At 38.9% G+C, this 17,586-nt stretch overlaps 1 protein-coding gene across 4 annotated transcripts in view; it reads left to right on the top strand.

The window, feature by feature from the left end:
• The window catches only part of DGKI (diacylglycerol kinase iota), a 215,022-nt gene that overhangs the window by 115,461 nt on the left and 81,975 nt on the right, over positions 1-17,586 (top strand). For 3 of the 4 annotated variants that reach the window (XM_086467794.1, XM_086467820.1, XM_086467801.1), the window contains 6 exons: positions 1,023-1,101; positions 3,351-3,406; positions 4,275-4,337; positions 4,555-4,628; positions 6,105-6,216; positions 8,586-8,785. In XM_086467794.1, the coding sequence (XP_086323920.1) occupies positions 1,023-1,101; positions 3,351-3,406; positions 4,275-4,337; positions 4,555-4,628; positions 6,105-6,216; positions 8,586-8,785 (584 nt within the window). Of the gene's footprint in view, positions 1-1,022; positions 1,102-3,350; positions 3,407-4,274; positions 4,338-4,554; positions 4,629-6,104; positions 6,217-8,585; positions 8,786-13,761; positions 13,825-17,586 lie in introns of all 4 variants that reach the window. The other variant, XM_086467811.1, reaches the window with a different exon arrangement.

The raw sequence follows: 17,586 nt of genomic DNA, 5'->3' as shown, positions 1-17,586 counted from the left end.
TGCATACCAGCCATTTATTTATTATTTGTAACTCTCAGGCACTTAGTATTTATCTCAAGAACTAAATCCTGGAAAAAAAGAAAATGCCTAGCATTTTATCTGAAAGGTCATTGTTGTTTTTCTCTAGTTAACCTGGGATAGCAGGAGGAGCAACCCTGTGACTATCATCCATTCCTAAATTAGACAAAACTAAAAACAGGATGCAAAATTTTATTCCTTAGGATTTTGCTAGTGGATACCAACTGTTTCCTACTTTACAGCAAGGTGTAGTGTATTTTTGTATTTCACTTCTTTGTGTGCGGGTGATCCATATACTCTACATTAGCGTATCTTTACAGGTGAAGAATAGGAAATTTTTTATGGGAGGGGATCACATTTATAGTAATACGTAATTTGGACTGGAGCTATTGAAAGTGTTATAGTCATAAAAACACGATTCTGTAAACTGTTTTCCTCTTCTCAGTTATAATTTCCAGCTTATCTATTGGATACTACTGTTCTCTTTCTACAGCCCTGCTGTGTGTATGTAATGATGAAGAGGCCAGATGTGTGCTTCCCTGCCTCATACGTTCTCAATAGAATCAGGGCTTCTTGTTTGAGACATGCATTGCTCCTTGTTATATATGAAGTAGGAAGAACCCAGCTTGAGTTTTGTTCGCCATGCTGAGCTTAAGTGCCAGCAATTAGGAAAAGCTTTGTATTGACATGTTAAGTGGAGCAGCATTATGAAAAATCTCAATGACAACATAAGGAACCCTTTGATGTGTTTGCAAAGATACATATATGATCATAAAGCACCGTAGGTGCATTTGTGTTCTTTGGGCTTTTCTATCTGATCATCTTCCACAAGCTATTACTAACCTTCAAAGCAACCTTCTGCATACATTTCCCTGATGTGTTCCATTTTCTTCTTTGTAGGTTTTCATGAGATGCCAGGTCTAAAGTAGTTAATTCCTGGTGTGTCATGGAATGTTTCATTTGTGTTATGTCTTTTTACATGTCTTTTTATTATCCAATTCCAGCTTCCTCTCAGTGTCTTCAATAATTACTTCAGCCTTGGATTTGATGCACATGTTACACTGGAATTTCATGAATCTAGAGGTAATGGGAATTTTTTATTTCCTAATGGGCAGTAATTTTATGAATTACAAATAGAGTTGGATTTAACACCCTGTTTTATAATTTAGAAGAAAAGCTGGAACATTAAAAGCCAATATATGTACAAATAAGAAAGAAGTGGTTGTATCATGAGTTTCCAAGGGACTTCATGATTAAAAATGGAACAAGTATGAGGAAAAATGCCATTCACTGGAGGAAAAGGGCTAAAAGGGGAGATCTTAAATTTTTTTTTATCTTCTAAAGGAGATACCAAGTACAGATATAAAGGAAGTTTATGCTGGTGCAGAAGTGTCAGAGTAAGATCAGAAAGAAAAACAAATATAAGTCAGATGCAAGTATGGAGATGGAGGGAGGAGAAAAGCTGCACGACTGTGGAAGTAGCAGGATAGCAGGAAGATAATTGTGTTTTCAAACAGAACAGCTGTTACCTGTGGATGAGTCTAGTAATATCATTGGACTTGGTACAGACCCAGAGTGTCTCTATGCAAGTGAAAGGCTTTAACATTTGCAAAACTGTCAGGAATTTGAGCTGCCGTAGCATCTTGTTTGTCCTTTTGCTGGTGGCATTTATACCACCCCATACAGACCCAAATATGACTTAGCAGCCAGGCTTTGAACTGGTGAGAACTACTTTATTTATAAGGTTTAGGCAAGCATGCTTGTATAAACGAACCTTGTTCAATTGTCTGTGTTCAGCTTTTGGTCATTTCAGCTTCACATGCAGGTATTTTTTCTGAATCTAGCCTCCCTTATCTTCACTTTCATACTATCAGAGTGTCATTTCAAGATGAAAAGATAGCACTCTAATGCCATGCTAAATAAAGAGCAGGATACATGATGGAATGAGCTAATGCATATTTTATAATGTTTAAGACTGCTTCAAGCTTTAGGAATAATAATGAGGGGCCACAAAAGGGCACAGAAATGAAATGATGACAGCTGTATGCATTTTTTTTATGAATGCATATCATTATGCATTGCTAATGTGACTGTGAATATACTGTATAGATGAAATGCATGGCTACTTTCTCACTTAATGGAGGCATTACTTAATAATGAACTTATGGAGCGCTATAAAGAATGGATGTTATTCCAGAGATGCCAGTGTTTTAAAAATTTACATGGCTGAAAAAACACTTGGCAGAGCAAGCTGTGTGTCTGTGAGTGGGTATGTGGCCAGGCAAGCTTTTCATAGCACAAGTGTCTGCTCTTACAAATCATTACTGCTGGTGTCTTCCTTACCATCTCAAATTTTAAAATATACAAAGTGAGTCCTATGTATTTTAGGAGAGAAAACTTATAGCCTTGGAGGTGTTGCTGGTGTGTGCAGTTCCTGCAGAGGCACAAGAATGACCTGTATTCTGGGAAGCATACGTTATACTGGGAGATTAAAGGAGCTCCATTTAGCTTATCAGAAAGAAGGTTAAGAGGCGATTTAATCACTGCCTATAAGTATTTACTCAAGGAGAGGATATCTGATAGTTGAAGGATCTTTAATCTGACAGAGAAGTATAATAAGATTTAGCAGTTGGCAGTTGAAGTCTGAGAAGTTCAAGATAGGAAAGAAACCCCACGTTTATTTTAAGTGTGAGAATAATTAACCATTAGATGTGCATAACTACTGGACTATTAAAATTCTACATCACTTGGAGTCTAATCAAAATGAAACATCTCTCTAAATAGATTTTAGAGCAACCACTTTTTTTTTTTTTCTGCAGGAATATTTAGGTAGGGAGGTCTATACCTCAGTACCTCTTTGTAACACATCAGAATTTAAAAATGTGTGTTTCATCTTGTAATTTACTAATGCTTTGCTCCTGCTTCAAAGCACGGACCTCTAAAAATTTTTAGAGGTCTGTTCTGTGTTGGTAGAAACAGAAGTCTCACAAACAGTACTGAGGGATCATAAGATGAATAGTCTGAGAGGTGCTAAATTAACTGCATTCTTGTTACATCTTTGCTCATGTTTCCATCTATATATCTATATTCACTCTACATCTTTGCTCATGTTTCCATTTATATTCACTCTATAGGGAAGTGGAAGAATTCAATATCAATGTTTGAAATCTGATATCAGATAATGGCACAGATGGGGGACTCTCACACAGTGTTAATATTTTCACTGAGTGATGTTTGCTAAAAGCACTATAGTGCTAGCAGGGAATGTGAAGGTAAAATAGAGTCTACTTAATTTATTGTTATTCACATTTTTCCTTTTTATCCTTTCACAGAAGCAAATCCAGAGAAATTCAACAGCCGATTTAGAAATAAAATGTTTTATGCGGGGGTAAGTTGTGATTTGTCTTACAGAATGATGATAACTTAGTTGTTTGAATGTTTTCTTAAGTACCTTCCCCATCACTTTCTCACATTAGGAGCTCATACCTGTTCATTTTGCCTGTTGCAATTTAGAGTGCACATGTGCTGTTTCTGGCAGTGCCACGCTCCTGTGTCTGTCGGAAAGTGCCTGAAGCACTAGTGTTTTACAGAGCTTAGCAAGTGAGAGAAATGCTACTCCTTCAGACATAGTACTGGTCATGTCTTGATAACCCTGCTTCTGGCTCATAAGCTTCTCAACAAACTCGTCTGCTTCTTTCAGAGTTTGGGAAGCACGTTGATACTGACATTCCTGGAGAAATTCTGCAAGTGTTGGCCTGTATCTTTGTAGCTTTGAGGATTAGTCTTGGATGAAGGGCCATGGGGAGTGGAGGGCAGAGATCAGCTATATGGAGCGATTAATTTTCATGTGTGAATATGCAAATCAAATTACTCACTTCTGCATTCAGGAGGTACATGGTCAACACTTTATTCTAGAATGCAATTATTAAGAGAGAAACACTAATTTGATAATGCATGACATATAATGTCTTTCTGGATGATGACTCCCACCATACACATGTGCCTTGAATATGGAAACATGTGTGAGGAAAAATTTGCATTTAAATCCTTGGGTGCCCAAGGACCTTCTTTGGTTAACCTCTCAAAAAGAAAAGTATCATAACAAAAACAAAAAAAATCATATCTTCTGAGAGCAAGAAAGAATAGGTTTGACAAAAAGATGGCATTTTGGTAACTAACTCTGTAGTGGGATAAGAAACGAGGAAAGAGAAGAGAGGAAGTGCTGATGACAATTCCTACACTTATTTCTGTTGCAGGCAGCCTTTACAGACTTCCTGCAAAGAAGTTCAAGAGATTTATCCAAGCATGTTAAAGTTGTGGTAAGTATAAGGAATTGTGTCATAGTATTGTGGGAAGAGAGAGGAATGGAGAGAGAGCGAGGTGAGAGTTTAATGGCTCTGTTACTTTTCAGTTTTGAGCATGACATTTGCAACACATTCCAAGGAAAGTCTTGGGAAAGTTGTAAAGCAGCAACACTTCTCTTGTCTGTGGCTCCATTCAGCAATTTCTCTGTGCTCTGTCACTTTGGCTTTGTAGTGTGATGGTACAGACCTGACTCCAAAGATCCAGGAGCTGAAGTTCCAGTGTATAGTGTTTTTAAACATACCCAGGTAAGCTCAAGACAGATGCTTGGAGTTATAAAAGAAAAATCATAATAATTAACAAAGATACTTACAAGTTGACCTAGACTGTGTGAATTGGGTGCACAGGAAGTGCCTTGCCATTGCGCTTTCTTCTTGAGAGCTAGATGCTTATAATACTGCTAATTAGCAATATGGAATGGGATCACAGCTCAGGGTGCAGCTAAACCATCCTTTAAAAAGTTGAATATCCTGATATAGAGACAGTAGAAATTATTAACAAACACATTTTCAGAAGTTGTGCACCTGACTTGCAAACAAGATAGTAAAGGCACAGATCCCTGGTCTTTTGCTTAATTAGAAGCAGACTGTGAAAATAGAGGAGGGGGGGAAGCAGGGGAGAGGGGAAAGTATGGATATTTTTCAGGTAATGGAACATCAAAACATTGAAAGAAGTGCTGTTTTTTAACATGTTAGAGGGTGTCCCAAATAGGAATCTCCTGTATTTAAAAGTTATTCCCTGCTCTCTACAACATTTTTTTTTTTATTGTGTATGCCTATCAGTGAAAAAGTTTTGAGACTACCCCAATATGTGTATATTTATTTATAAATTATATATATGTACTACTGTAGTAATATATTAATGTTATAAAATGCAAAAATAGAAATTAAGAAAGGATGTGACAAAGATGAAACAAACACTATTTTAATGTTTGTTTTCTTATTTATTAAAAGTATAAACAATGTGGTTTTTTAACACACCTAAATTGTCTTGTCAATCATAGATTATCTTACACACTCCTTGTGGTGCATGGACCCCACTTTGGAGACAACTCTTTAGATGACCTGCCACTTTTCTCTACACGCAGTCACAAGCACTTCATGTTTTGAGTCCTGCACTGCCCTCACTGAAAACTTTGACTTGGTGTCACCTCTCCAGAGTTCCGCCTTCTATCACTCTTAGATCATTTTTACGTCCATTCTTTAATGATACGGAAGGTAGATGCCACAGCTGCATCTATTCCTGCTTCTTATTTCTCCCTGCCGCCTCAAGCTATGCGATGTTTTGCATTCCTTGGGCTGTTAAAGCTGCTGAGCTGGCAGGGAGAGAGGAAGTGGAGCTCCAAGGCTGGAGTTGCTGCTGCAGTCCCATGCCTGCCTAGCAGAGGGGCTAAGCAGCTTTCTGGCTCAACAGCTCATCTGCAGGAATGCAAAGCCAGTGGTGAAAACAAAGCACTGCTGCACTGTTTCCTGGTGTTTCCCCATTTTCCTCTTAGAAAGCAACCTGGTAAAGATTATGATGGATACATTTATGGATGTTGTACCAGCTGGGAAATGGTTTTCTCTTTTGTCCAGTCCTTGTCAGCATAACTTTTAATTGTCCCTGAATTGAATCCTGGAATGGATATCTGGATACTTCTGGAGGACAGCAGAACAGGCTACTAGTCGCGACTCATCGGGGGAAATTCCGTTCTCAAAGCTTGCTTTCCAAACATCTTTCCGTAGGTATTGTGCTGGCACAATGCCCTGGGGAAACCCTGGAGATCACAGAGATTTTGAGCCTCAGCGCCATGACGATGGCTACATAGAAGTCATTGGGTTCACCATGGCCTCACTGGTGAGTATATTGCAGGTGCTGCCAGACTTGGTGAATTCTGTGGGCAATGGTACAGAGTGCAAGGTTGTCCTCATTACTGAGGAACCACCATGTTTCCACATATTCTGCTAAGGCCAAAACATGCTTTGCTGTTAAACGAGGCAGACAAATTGTAGTTTTCTAATAAAAATATATTATTTGCAAAATATGGCTAATTTGCATGTGCAGTGCTCCCGAGTTAAACAGTACCGTTATTACAATAAGAACAGCATGCAGGCATGTTTTTATTGTGGGAATGTTCTATGATCAAATAATTACTGCTATTTCTTTAAGGTTTTGAAGATTTCAGTCTGTGGCATAAAAGTTCAAAATTTTTTGTGAAACTGGCTACTGGAAACAAATGTGAAATATTACATAAAATTATATGTCCATTCTGTTTCCATATGCCCACTAAGAATGTTGTGAAAATCTAGTAATAGCTGTGGAAAACTTAGTAATATTGCTGGCACAAGTGTTATCTTTCCTTTTGTTCTGCTAGAGAAAGAAAATTCAACCAACAATTTTAGTTTGTCAGTGCACTTTCTGTCAATGCTGTCCCTAAAGTGCACTAAAGCTGAGTTACTGTAAAATCAGTCTCACTGTAAATACACCAGTGTCCTGCTATCACAGTGGTCAAACATAGTGATAATCTCTTCAGAGGATGATTAAACGCCACCAGAGAGTTGCTAGTTATCCCCTTGCTAGCACTGATCTACCTAAGGTACTGCGGCTTGTACTTAGTGTGGCCAACAGAAAGCACATATCTGGGCTTCCTGACAGGTTTATACAGATCATGCTGAACTCCATATTCTTAGGCATTCCTGCTATGTCTTGTGTGGACTAGATTAAAACTAACATGGATAAGCCTGTTTTCACTAAACTCACACAATTGTTTGTTGTGTGACCTGCCCTTAGTGCATATCACTTCCAGTGATTTTTCAAAGAGAAATTAAAAAAAATCTAATTTTCAAAGCAAGCAAAAGTAAATAGTGGTCTTCTTCCGTAATCAGTTCTTTAGAAGTCTGTCTGGGTTAAGGATTCTTTTTTGGCCTTTTTTTTTCCTTTTTTTTTTTTTTTTTTTTTTTTTTTGCATGGTCTAGTGGATTAGGGAAGTAACACCCAAGTAAGAAAAATTTTGTTTGTTAGCCTAGTAGCTCTTGTGGAATAAATCTTTGTTACTTCACCCCTCAAGATTTTAGCATATATTTTTTGAAGGTGCTGTCAAAATTTTCAGTTGGAAGTTTTTTTGTGTTTGCCACTTGCAGTGGCTAGAGTGATCTCAAAATTTATCAACAATTTTAGTTGTGAGTGAGTTTAAGAAGTAGGGTCCTTTGAGCTGCTATTTCTCTTTAAAAGAAGCCTAGTTCAGAATTGAGGGTCTACAAGTCTGTATTGGTCCTGTTGCTGAGGAACCATTGTAATACTGGTCTGTACTGTTATAATTCTAGCTTGCTGCGTATATCTCCCAGATGTGCTTGGTCATACCCAAGAAGGTCTGTGAGACCAAGGAAGAGAAGTAGTTTATAAGAAGTATTATTATTATTATTATTGATCATATTAACAGTTGATCCATGATATTAAGTGCACAAAGCAGGATTAAGGTCTTGACTTGTGTTTAGACTCTTCATTGTTAGTAGTACATTAATATGGTTTTTATTTTCTGCATCTGATAGTTGAGATTAATAGTCACATAATAGTCGTACTAATTAAAAAAATACATTTTTGCCCAAACATGTCTTCCTAGAACTTGAAGGATCTGCTCATTGCCCTCCTTGTTTCATTTATTTGAAATGAATTCTTGAACAAGGTATTTAATTGTTTTCAACAAGATCCTTCTGCTTGCTCTTCTCAGCCTGTCTAGTCTTGAGGTTGAGTAAGCTTTCATAATAAGGATTTTAAATTTATCCAGTTCTCATTAAGGGCTGTATTCTGTTCAGCAACTAACTAGCAGCATCACTGTTAGTGTAAAAACAAACCAACTGACCAAAACAAATTGAAACCTTTTAAGAATGAACACAGGTATACATTTGTGCATGCGTGTGTGTATACATATTTGCGCGCGTGTGTGTAATGTGCTTGACATATGCCAAGGTAATGAGATGTGCGATGCACGTGGCTAGATATCTGCTTGTTTCTCACCACTTTTCTTTGTGAAATTTTAAGTCCTGCTTTGCAATTTTTGAGTAAAAATAGATTCATTGTGCTTTGTTAAATGCCTTACACATGAAACACTGTGTAATGGATGCTGTCGGCAAAACTGCATTTCAGATTTAACTGCCTTAACTATCTGTTCTGATGTGTCTTTTCTTTCTCTTTCCTGTTTGATTTTTTGCTTGTTTGTTTGTTTGCAGGCTGCTCTCCAGGTGGGTGGTCATGGAGAGAGGTTGCATCAGTGCCGTGAGGTGACACTTTTAACATACAAGTCTATCCCCATGCAAGTGGATGGTGAACCATGTCGACTGGCTCCTTCACTCATTCGGATCTCCTTAAGGAACCAGGCCAACATGGTGCAGAAGAGCAAGAGGAGAACATCTATGCCTTTGCTAAATGAGTGAGTTGGATATGTGCATGTCCTAATGACAGGAGGCCCACCTGGCAGCATATTCAGTCGTGGATTTTGCATGTACTGGACTTTCAGCGCATTTAAAAAAAAAAAAAACAAAACCAAAAAACCAACCCACAAACAACACCTTCTTGAACTCCTTTTCCCTCGTATTGTAAATACTTATCTGATTTTCTTTTATTCTTTTACCTTCTGGGTTACCCTCTGTTGTGCTTTAAGAAAGCTGTTGTATCTTTCAGTTGTTTAGAGAGGTTTGTGCAGGCTCAATATGTATGCCATTTGCATTTCAAGTTCTTTTGACGCATTTTCTCAACTTTATTGATCTGCTTTTTAAGCTCCATTGGAGACCCTGTAACAAATTGCCACAACCAAGAATTACTCAGGATATCTTGTAGTCTCTGTTGTGGGAGCATGCTGCCTAGCACTGTTTATGGAGAAGGACCTGAAATTCCAGAAAGGGCTGTTTGCACTTTATAGTATGAAAACCCAAATGAGAAATGAGTATTGTAAAGATGAATAGAGAACAGCTAAGATAACTGGAAACCAGGAACATGTGAAGAAAAAACCAGACAGGACTAACATTCCTTTTCATGATTAAACCTTATTTGTAAGCACTGCAGAGTTATTTTAATGGAAACCCCCTAGATACTCAAAATTTCCTCCTGTGAAAATAGCCATACAATAAAATGATTTAGATTACTTTATAGAGCTGATTATTGTACCTTTTATATAGGTCTTTACTGATGCTAAAATGAGCAACATAGTAAATGCCTTTGCTATTTTTCATCAAGTATTCTCAAAGTGAAGCAAAACAGTCTGACCCTTATACGAAGATGCTGAGCTGAAGGCCTGAAGTTACCAAGGATCCACATTTCATTCAAACATCCATGCACTGAGGTTTTAATTTTTCATAGGAGGTGGGGGATTTTGCTGTTGCAGCTGTAATGGTGAGGCAAGGTTTATGAAGAGGTGTAATATCTTTCATTAGATTAACTTATATAACTGGCAAAACTAGACAAGCTCTCAGGCACACCTTTTCTCTTCAGGTATCTTGAAGATTGTCTGTGTCTTTCAACTGTATCATCTAGTGGAAGATATTGCTTCACTTCAAACTTTGACTCCAACCCTTTAGAGCTTCTTGTCATCCACTGGTTGTCAATCTGTTCATGTAATCAAAGCCTCCCTGGTTACTTTCAACATCTTCCTGTTCAATTTAGTGCTCTGTGTTCTTGTACTGAGACTAAAATGCTTTAAGTTTCAGTAGAAGCCTGTATCTATAATGTGCAATTCCTATTTGCCTGGAAAATACATAAGGTATACTTCTCTCTCTTGAGCAGTGAGGAATAGCAGATGCTTGCCTGTGGGCACCGATGCCCGATTTTGTCCAGCCACAATTACTCAATCATTTGCGAAAGCTGGAATCATGCAGAGAGCAATCTTGAGGCATCTTTTTCTGCACTAAGGGAGACTAATGCAAATGTAAAAAACCAAAAAAACAAAAAACAAACAAAAAAACCACACAAAAAAACCCCAAAACAAAACAAAACAAAACCAAAAAAACCCCAAACCAAACAAAACTCCTGGTGTTTCAGTCTAATTATCATGGTTGGGTTTGGATTTTGAGATCTGAATTTAACCTGTGGTAGAGAAATACAGATTCATAGTATATACCAGTTGTCAAGAGGATATTCTTTTGGTTTAGCTTGATTCAAATGTGCTATGGTAGACTATGTTGCTGTTGGAGTCCTTTGATTTGGCTGAGGTATTTGTCTGCAGACCTGTGTTTTGGGGAAAATACAAATGATCTGTCAGGAACTCTATTCTCATCTTCACATATCAAAAATGGTGTGTGTATATATTTATATCTACAAATATATATTTTTATATATATATATAAAAACCTCTATGTGTGTATGTACTTTGCTCTCAAGTGTTGGAGAGGGATTACATAGAGGAATGGAATCTCCTGGCATGATAAAAGTAAATTACATGTTAAAGTGGCATGTTAAAGGTTAAACTCTGGGAAGCGTTTTGGTATTGTTAGAAGCTCTTTCAATATGATGCTGATTTGCAGTATTTCACAAGAGAGAAAATTTTCAATTAAATGTTTATCTACATTTCTTAACTTGCTATCTGGAATATATCTCCCTATTCCATTGAAATCTCCCAGAAAGCCTTATATTTGATTGAACATGATAGATTGTTCTCTTATGACTGTCATCTGAATGTTAGATGTGTGAGATAAGTAAGTGGGTCTGGAGCTATTCCTAATTGTTAGACAGCTGTTCTTGAGCTCCTTGCCAGGGAAGTGATTAAAAATTTATCTTGCATCACAGTAATGCAGAGTTGCTATTATTGTCAGCTTTGATGATATTGCTAGATAAGGAGAGCAGTAGAAATGCTCTTTGGAGTTTCAGCTAGTCCACTGTCATAAGTAGAAAAAGACTTAATTTGAAGAAGTCTTACACTGTGTTTCTGTTTGTTTGTTTGTTTGTTTTTTTATCCTGTTCTTCATTTTTCTGAAAGTTTTAAGGAGAGGGGGTTTAGAGAGGATAGCGACTTTGTTGTTTGCCTTATGGATGCACCTGGGTTTCCAGGCAATAATAGTATTTTAAAATTGAAGAAACCATATGTAATGTAGCTGAGTGAGAAGAACAGAGATTTTATGCTTCTCTCATGTGGGAGTGAGAGGGCTTTAGAAACATGGTTCTCCTCTGGCTGTAAGAGTTGCTCACTTTCCTGGTTGCAACTGTTTTCTTTCAAAACCTGTAGACGCTCTGAGAGCACACTTCTATATGAGACAAAGGGATCTGACGTTTTTTTTGACCTGTTTTTTCCCCTCCATTTTCCCACTGTTGTGCTTCCAGCACCTTCTGGTTGCACTCATGTGGTTCTAATTGCACTGCCTCATGTGGTTCTACACAGACCTTCAAGGTAGAAACTCCCTATATGTTGAGAGTCCTTGCTTTATCTGTTACGGAAAAATTTGCCTTTTTCAAGGTGTGGGGAAAATTCAGCAGCACTTCTGTCAATGTAGAAGTTCCTAGTGTTTTCTAGTCTTTTAATAAATGAAAAAAATATGGTTGGCCATGGAATTAAATTAAGGAACAAAAATCTAGTGTTTCTGTGGGGCTACTTGAACTGAAGGACCCTCCCTTCCCTGTTGACAGCAGCAGCATGAAAACCTTTGTCCAAGCTGTTAGAGAACAAGTAAATATAATGTGCTGCATTTTGTCATAACTGGGCAAATTACTGGCAATTAATATTTTATTGAATTATTTAATATTTCACTTCTGAATTGCCTACAAACAAAATTTCTCAGTATATTAATTATCCCATATTATTCATTAACTAGTTGCTGCAACTAGTGTTCTCTCTTCTTACTGTTCATCAAGCATTCATTTTTTTTTTTTTTTTAATATTTCCTTTTGGAAAGTTAAGCTGTTTTGATGTGACATAATCATTATATGAGTACTTTTGAGTAGGTGAAGATGTCCTGTTTATGGTCACCTTAAGTTTGTACTCTTCTGATAACTAAAATCTTGAGTTGAAGCATAGTGGAGGAAAGTTGTTACTTGGTGAATACAGTTACAGTGCTTCTAATTTGTTTCTAACAGAGGCTGTCCAAATGTAAAAGGCAGGCATTTCTTCCTCATCCTACAATGCATTGCTCTACAATGAAGATAAGTAATAATCCAATAAAGTCTTTCAAGCCAGAAGCAGCTTTTTAGGTACAAAGAATACACAGGATAATGTGATGCTGTTCATGCTTGGTTATGGATTGAAACAAGGCAGATAGTGGGGTTGTGGGGAAAAAAATGTGGTTTTCTCCTTTCATATATCTCTTCTGTTTGTACCAGCAAAAGCAAATTTTTGCTGCAGCCAGATCAGCAGACTCAGTTTTTCTGCAAAAGAGTGAATTTTGTTCTTGTGAATTATCTTCTCCTTCCCTTAAAAGATTTGCTGGCTAAGTTCTCATTCCTATTTTCTGCTATTGATTATGGTAACTTGTGAAAGAGACAATGTGTAGCTTGGCTTTCTGTAATTAAGCCAAGAATGTGGTTCTTACGAGCTATAAGCAAAATGTATGTGTAATAAGAGAAGCGGTGGTTCAATTTTTCCAAGAGTGATTTTTCTGGTTACAAACTACAGTTTAGTATGCTGCTCAGTAAGTTTCAGTCAATGACCACTTTCTGAACCTCAAAAGATGATATTTTGCTTTCACTATCTTTTAGTTTGGGTTAAGGAACAATGCATAATGGAGCAGAAAGAAAAGGGAAGAGCTTGTAGATAAAACATATTCCATCCACTCAAAAGAAACAGAGGGACTGTTTGAGTATTAACACTAAAAGAGAGTCAGTCTTGGGAGTCACTATATATAAAATGCATGTTTCCCTAAGGTACATGAAAGAAGAATGGAGACAGCAATTTGTCATTGTGGATACAAAATCTCCAGTAAGGGTATTTTTTTTTTTTCCTTGAACGTTAACTGAAGTTGGCCAACCTTTGGAGACAATTCCATCCATTCAGATCTTGGCTTTGACGTTTGTTTGCATTTTTGGACCTGCTTCCAAAGTCTGTTGCCTTGAAATTTTTCAGTGCCTGTGGAACAAATCCTGGGGCTCCTTGTCCTCTTTGTATAGCTTTGTGCCTAGCTTGTCATTGGTCCTCCTCACTCATGTCTTTGGAAAGCTCCTGTGTGCCATGTAGCAGTGATTTTTCTCCATGTGCATGTCTTCTGTTGCTCTTGGCTTCCTAGTGTGAACTTGGAGCTCTGCATGTCACTTCATTCAACTTTTATGTGACAACATTCCTTTTGTTTCTGTTTAAATGTTGTATGTCTCTCTCTTTCTTTCTTCTCCACTCTCTCTCTCTCTCTTTCTTCCCCACCCCCTGCGTTTTTCCTTGTCTGTCCACACTGTGTGCTGCCTTTCTCCTGGCCACTCATTTCCTGCTGGTTATAGTATCCATAAAGTGCAGTCTGCTGACCTGAGGAGAGTCTCGGCTCCCCCCGATTCCTTCACCATGTGAGTATCTGGCTTTTTTCTATTTTTCAAAGCTCCATAGTTTTTTGCTGTTACCCTATGTGTCATTTAACCAGGAGATGGGGCAGTAAAATCCAGTGACAAATGGGAAGCAGGAGGTCAGGTGACAGCATGGCATGCACAGGGCAGTGGCCTCACCAGCAAAGGTGCAGTTCTACAGTACCAGAGTAAGGTGAGCAGAGCGCAGAGCATGTCTGGTGATGGTGACCAGGTTCAGCCAAGAATCCAGCTTGCCAGATAAATCCATAGCAACAGGCAGATCTGAAGTTAAGTGCCAGGTACCATCCCTGGAAACAGTTGAGATGAGAGCCTTCCATCATTTGATTTTAATCAAAAACATACTGTGGACAAACTCGACCATAAGCCCTATCTCCAGATAGAGCTGATCAAACCAGGAAACTAGTCCCCTAGAAGAGTGGTGTGATGTTGGCTGCAGCTGCATTGACGATGGAGACACCTCCCCCCATCTTGGCAATATCTTGATTGTCAGTAACCCCACCGTACTAACTTGCTAGAGAGTAGCTGAATTAGAAGATACCAACATACAATGGTACAAGTGTTTTTAAGGGCAAATTCACCACATTTTTAAAAATACATAGGGATCTTGAATAATAATAAAACAAACAAAAAACCTAACCACCCCCTAAGCATCCCAACCAACCCCACTCCTCCAAACCCAGATGAAAACCCAGCTTAATATAATGTCAACTCAAGCAGTATAGTTTGTCTTCACAAATGCTTTTTGACTATTCAGTCAAAAAAGACATGTTTTGTTTTGTGTTGGCATCCGTTTTGTCGTCTTGCTTTGCCACCTTTATGATGGGCATCTTTTCAAACAGGTTAGGACTGTCAAAGAAATGAATTTGAAATACATGTTGGAAAATAACAAATTTCAGAGTTATAAACCCAGGTATTCAGAGCAGAAACTTGATTCCAAGAATGATTCTTATTATATCGTAGAAGAGAGTCAATGATACACGCTTAAAGAAAACCCACCAACACTTTTTCTAAAGACTGAGCACATGCAATAGGTGGCGCATAAATGTTCAATAAACCAAGAGTTATTTGGGAAAACTGATTGAATAAGAGCAAATTTCAGCTTTGCAGCAGAGGACCTGGGGGTCCTGGTAGACACCTGGTTGATTGTGAGCCAGCGATGAGCACTTGTGGCAAAGAAGGCTAATGGTGTCCTGGGTTGCATTAGGAGTGTTGTCAGCAGATCAAGGGAGGTGATCCTTACACTTTAGTAAGCACTGGTGAGGCTACAGCTGGAGTACCAGGTCCAGTTCTGGGCTCCCCAGTATGAGAGACATGGAGCTACTGGAAAGAGTCCAGTGAAGGGTGATAAAGATGAATAAGGTGAATCATTTCTGTGAGGAAAGGCTGAGAGCTGGGACTGTTTAGTCTGGAGAAGAGAAGGCTCAAGTTGGATTTCATCAATTTCTATAGGTATCTCAAGGAAGGGCATAAAGAAGAGCGAGCCAGGCTCTTTTCAGTGGTGCCCAGTGGCAGAACAAGAGGCAATGGGCACAAACTGAAACACAGAAGGTTCTCTCTGAACATCAGGAAAAATGGTTTTACTGTAAGGATGACTGAGCACTGGCACAGGTTGCCCAAGAGAGGCTGTGGAATCTCCATCCTTAGAGATATTCAAAAGCTGCCTGGACATGATCCTAGGCAGCCTCTTCTAGGTGGCCCTGCTTGAGTAGGGGGTTGCAACAGATGACCTCCAGAGCTCTTTTCCAACCTCAACCATTCTGTGATTCTGTGAAACTTCAGAAAGCTGTAAGTTCCTCTTGTTACTTTGTAAACAGGGAAAGGTTTCCAATTCAGTGTGCTTTATCCCTGGATCATGTTTGCTGTGCTATGCTGAGGAACAGAAAGTCATAAAAACAACTTGTCTCACTGATTCAGTAGCTAAGCAAGCCTCTAGAAATGAGTTGAGATAAGCTTTATTGCTTACACAGAACATTAAGCTGGGGGCCTGGGAGAATGGGTATTGTTTCCAAGTTGAGGGATATCCCTTGGAAAATGACCTCCAAGTTTTGATACATTTCATTTGAATGTCCCATTTGATATCAGCTGTCAGGATAAGGCAGGGAGAGAGAGACTCATGAGCCCCAAACTAATTTGTAAGTCAAAGATGGTTTGTATCTTAAAATCTGTAAAAATAGATTAAACATGCTGCTGCACTGTGGTTGCCAATTAATGTGCCTGGCAAATTAAAATAAGAACCCATGAGGTATTAGGGAAATTTGATTCGGATTATGATGGCTTTGAGATTCAGATGTTCCTTTTTTATGTTGAACAATATAGAAAGAGCCTGAGTTCCAGTTAGTGCTGAACAGCAGGGCAGATTCTGCTGAGACCTGGTGATGGATACAGCTTGTCTTACATAAATTTCAGGTTTTCTGCAGCAAGATATGCATGGGAGTTTGGGGCAGCCAAAATTATTAGGCATAGACAGCAGAGACGGTAGAACTGTAGTGTGATCCATTTCAAATGTTTATACAAGGTGCATAAGTAAGTACAAGTGATGTATTATTAATTGAGGCTCTTTCAGAAGGAAGGTAAAGACTTGCATTTTCCATCTGGATGTTCAGAGATGAGAAGGATGCACGTGTGAGAGTACATTTGCGTTGTGTGGTTGATGCAAAGTAGTTCTGAAAATAAATTACCATTTGAAAAATAAAACATAACTGACTTGCATAGCTTCTACCATCCTTTTACAGGTGGAATAGGTGCTGTGGGTATGCTGCGATTATTTTATTTTAATTTAAAAATCTGCATAATGAAAATACAGTATCACTTCATTGGTAAATACTTAGTACTCTTAGAGAGTTTACGGATTAATGATTGCAGCAGAGTATGCATATAAATTCTGTGTGAATAGCAAAGGAGTAATAGGAAACAATTTTTTTCTTTACGAGATCCAAATTTGCTTTCTTGGGTTGAATATCACAGAACCACTGAATGTTAGCAGTTGGAAGGGACCTTGAAAGATCATCTAGTCCAACCCCCCTGCCACAGCAGGAACCACCCAGAGTAGGTCACACAGGAACGTGTCCAGGTGGGTTTTGAATGTCTCCAGAGAAGGAGACTCCACAACCTCTCTGGGCAGCCTGTTCCAGTGCTCTGCCACCCTCACAGTGAAAAAGTTTTTCCTTATGTTAATGTGGAACCTCCTATGCTCCGGCTTGCACCCATTGCCCCTTGCCCTATCATTGGACATTACTGAGAAGAGCCCGGCTCCATCCTCCTGACACTCACCCTTTACGTATTTATAAACATTAATGAGGTCACCCCTCAGTCTCCTCTTCTCCAAGCTAAAAAGACCCAGCTCCCTCAGCCTTTCATCATAAGGGAGATGTTCCACCCCCTTAATCCTCTCTGTGGCTCTTGCTGGACTCTTTCAAGCACTTCCCTGTCCTTCTTGGACTGAGGGGCCCAGAACTGGACACAATATTCCAGACATGGTCTCACCAGGGCAGAGTAGAGGGGGAGGAGAACCTCTCTCGACATACTGACCACGCCCCTTCTGATACACCCCAGGATGCCATTGGCCTTCCTGGCCACGAGGGCACATGGCTGGCTCATGGTCATCCTGCTGTCCACCAGGACGCCCTTTCCCCTACGCTACTCTCTAAAGGGTCAGTCCCCAACCTATACTGGTACATGGGGTTGTTCTTTCCCAGATACAAGACTCTACACTTGTCCTTGTTGTATTTCACTGAATTTCTCCCC

Source organism: Leptosomus discolor, chromosome 1, assembly GCF_034619465.1.
Source record: "Leptosomus discolor isolate bLepDis1 chromosome 1, bLepDis1.hap2, whole genome shotgun sequence".
Classification (NCBI taxonomy): Eukaryota; Metazoa; Chordata; class Aves; order Leptosomiformes; family Leptosomidae; genus Leptosomus; species Leptosomus discolor.
This window is presented reverse-complemented; position numbering and strand designations above follow the sequence as displayed.